The sequence below is a fragment of the Anneissia japonica genome, unplaced genomic scaffold (assembly GCF_011630105.1).
Source record: "Anneissia japonica isolate Jap-2015-1 unplaced genomic scaffold, ASM1163010v1 scaffold64836_len4768_cov95, whole genome shotgun sequence".
NCBI classification, from domain to species: Eukaryota; Metazoa; Echinodermata; class Crinoidea; order Comatulida; family Comatulidae; genus Anneissia; species Anneissia japonica.
This window is the reverse complement of record NW_022700893.1, coordinates 1-3,800: the sequence shown is the minus strand read 5'-3', so window position 1 is coordinate 3,800 and position 3,800 is coordinate 1. Positions and strand designations below refer to the sequence as shown.

The window sequence follows — 3,800 nt, the reverse complement described above, 5'->3', positions numbered from 1 at the left end:
GAATCATTATCTGTAACGAGTCTTTGTTTAAACATAACGGATTGGTTATAATGCGACTCGTTTTGTCACGACACCTTTATATTCACTGTGTTTTTAAATGACTTTAAAGTTAAAATTCAAGGTTTTATTCCCTCTTTAAAACGTTCAGGTATTTTTTTTTCATTCTTATTACAGTAAATAGGCCTATGTTTGTATATACATAAACAAAATTGAGTAGTTGCATACGTATTCTTTTTTCCCTGAATCAATTAGAAGCTTTCCCGACTTCTAATTTTTTCCCTTGTAACAAACACAAAATCAGCTAACGGGTCCTAGAAAGGTCTATATATTTGTTTCGCACAAGGAGAGGGGGAGGGTCAGGACCCCCTGAGCCCCCTCCAGATTCGCCAACGGTAAAAAAGCAAAACGTGGCACTGTTTGTATTTCTGTCTTTTTAAATTCATTAAATGTATTCCCATCTAATTCAGTTGAGATCAAACTAAATTGATTTTAAATTGAAATAAAGACTGTTGAGATTACTATCACAATCTTTCGTATATACTTCCGCAGACGAACTGGAATAACATGCAATCTATATAAACAGTAAGAAACAAAGGACATAATAAACTTATAGGTTGCCATGAAAATATGAGCCAAGATATCATTACATACTCTTGCCTTAAACATTTTATAAACACTGTAAACATGTTTTTTAACACTCACCTGTGGTTATAGTTGTTTCTCTTTCGATGAACGAGTCCTGTGTCTGTAATTGTTGCAGAGTCGTTTAAACACTTTAAATTAACTACCGGGTAATTATTAGCTTTGGGGGGATCATTACCTTCATGGTGCACCAACAAGAAGTCATCGTGTTGAACACTTTCCCCCTTGTAAAGGAAATACAATGACACTAGAACGAATACACCAACGAATATAGTTTGGAGTAAATAATTGGTTCTGCAACTCATTCTCGGTTGTCTTCGATAACATTGCGTTCGAAGGGAGATCATGAAGTTAATATTGCCCTGTTCGTTACTTTGTATTTGCTTCTTGGTTGCTCTAATTGATTTTTGTTTGGGATTCTGTTTCTTTGCTCTATTATCTCGTCTAATTATATACAGTACATACAGGAGGGGAGGAGTGGGTCTTTAGTTTGCGTATACCAATTAGCTATTCTGCTTGCCTTAGCTCACGGCCCTCAGTCACTTGGTAAATTTAGAAACTTCCACTATTTCTATAGGGGCTAAAACATAATTAATATAATAATTATTATTAACCATGTATTTACCTTGAGGTCGTTTTCTATAATATATAACTATATTCAATACGGTACAGTTCAAACGGAAAAAAAAGATTCATTTTTATGTTAAAAACAACCGTCAATCATCGACAGACACCCCAAAACACTAATCGATGAATCTACGTATTCAACAACAAAACTAGAATTCAATTATCATCACTGTACTAATTTCATTGTTTCTTTTTTGTAGTTTATTATTCAACAAAAAAAAATAATAAAGAATTTAATTACCATATTTATTAAGCGATTTGCATTTTTCCCTATTTATTTATTTATTATGTACATGTTTCTCCGTTTGGAGGCTATTTTCTGAAAAAAATTGAATTGTATTTGAATTACTTTGAAACAGAAATTGAATATGTAAGTGGGCTTCGTTAGTTCATACACTACCGTATATTATACGGGGCGTCGTTTGGGACACTGCTAGTTATGTCTTTAAATAAGACTACTTATTCTGTATTTCACCAGTTAGGCCCAGTACGATATTGAACCATTATATACTTGCATTCGGACTCTTTAATACAACGGATTTGCATTCGTGAAACCCATTCCGTTGAATAAGAGCAGACTACGAGACCGTGACATGCCGTAAGCCTATTGTCATAAATAATTAATATAAAAATGCTTTTTTTCTATCTTTCATTGTTTAAAAAAAAATAATTGAACTTTCAGTACACCATGTGTAAGGATGAACGGTTTTTTTAAAAATATAATATTATATATATTTTATTATTGATACTCGCCATTGATTTTTTTTGTTATAAAAACAGGCTATAAAATTGGCTACAAAATGTTGTATATGATACCATTAATGTTATTTAATAGTTTTATATACTATTTAAATAATATTTGTACTGTACATACAATTACATTGTTATATGTTATATTACAGTAGAGTCCAAATTACTGTAAAGAGGAATATCCACACACAAATCCATCCGCTAATACCCCCTCAACGACAGTGCTGTTGAGGTGTGGTTGTTCGTGTTTCTTACGCCTTACTACACCACCACCATGTCTCGCTCGGTCTTTGCTCGTTCGTACTGTACCTTGTTTCTTCGGGTGCATCCGTGGCTGTGCATCCAACCAACTTGATCCTGGATCAACTTACATGGGTTGTTGTCTAGGCTAGCCCTAGCGGTGTTTGTTATGAGGATGTCTGCTGGAGAGATAATCGACAGTAGTATTGACGATAAAGAACATATTTGGAAGGACCTGTTTGTAGGGAAATCTTCTGACTATTGTGGATATGTCCATTCAATACAAGATGCATATAGTATCGTTAGACATTACGAAAATGAAATGAACGCAAAGTTTACTACTCGTTTTTCTAGGCACAACCAATTTGGGGAAACAGGTAAGGGCCGAGGGTTATTTAGCTTACGCTAGGCCTAGGCGATTTTATGCAGGGCCTAGCTAATGGCATTGTAAGCCTGTAGCCTAGACTTTGTTGGCTAGGCTTAGGCCTAGACCTAGGCTGAAAAAAAAAGCATTATAATTTATATTTCTTAGTCTGAGCAACTATTTTACAAAACTTGTGTTCAAAATAACAAAACGGCCTCAGGCCAAAAAAAAACAAAAACAAAAACAAAAACAAAAAAATACTGTTGAAAATCTTTTCATGGATGCACACTCTCTCTTTCGAAGTGTCAGTAATAATAGGATACCTGGGAATACGTCAGACGCTGGCATCGTTTATGTAGTCAGCAGACAAACGAAAAATTGACACAGATTAAAGCTGAGAAATACTCAATTACCAAACAAAAGCAATATTATTTATTATTAGACCTAGGCCTAGGTCTAAGCTTAGGCCTATAGGCCTACCCAGACATTTTTGGTATTTTCGGCTTCTTTCTGAAAATTTGGAAGAATTTGACAAAATTTGGGAGACTCCTGATCAAATCGGAAGTGTTGGAACGTATGTAATCAATTAACAAAACATGTGAAGTGGCCGCCGCTCCAGGATATTGAAAGAGGGAGAGTGTGGTTGCTAAAGCACCCATTCAAAAAAACTGCTCCTACTACTACTACTACTACTACTACTGTGACTAGTAGTAGCCTACTACTACGATAGGATGGTGGGTGGGTGGATGCCTGGGCCTAAAACTATGCTATAGCATAACACTTCCATAGAAAGAGTGAATTATGTCAAGGATAATTAAATATTTTAAGGAAGAAATTCCTCAAAAATCAGCTACATTGTAAGTTACATAGTGTAAGAAAACAATAAGAAGACAATCCATTCATGTAGTTGTCTTATTTCTAGCCATTTTGTTTTTTTTCAGATCTGCACAAATCAAGTCACAGGGTTTACTGGGATTTGTTACAACGACCAACAAATGCACAAGACAGCGAGCCTGTTATCTTCTTTTCTGCCTCGGATGAAAACTGTCCGTATATCCATGTCAATAGTAAAGACATGCTCTGTGAATATGGGGAAGATATGCAAGTGGCTAGGAAGTTAAAATATAGAGACAACATAAGCAAAGTAAATGAGATGTTTATCTGGCATTCTTCATTA

General features: G+C 34.9%; 1 protein-coding gene across 1 annotated transcript; it reads left to right on the top strand.

Moving 5' to 3' along the window:
* Positions 1-2,257: 2,257 nt before the first annotated feature.
* LOC117103456 lies at positions 2,258-3,778 on the top strand (the record flags this gene model as incomplete). The annotated part of the gene is made up of 2 exons (XM_033244015.1): positions 2,258-2,636; positions 3,565-3,778. Coding segments are annotated over exons 1-2 (422 nt in total), but the record flags the coding sequence as incomplete, so codon positions are not given.
* Between the last annotated feature and the right edge of the window lie 22 nt (positions 3,779-3,800).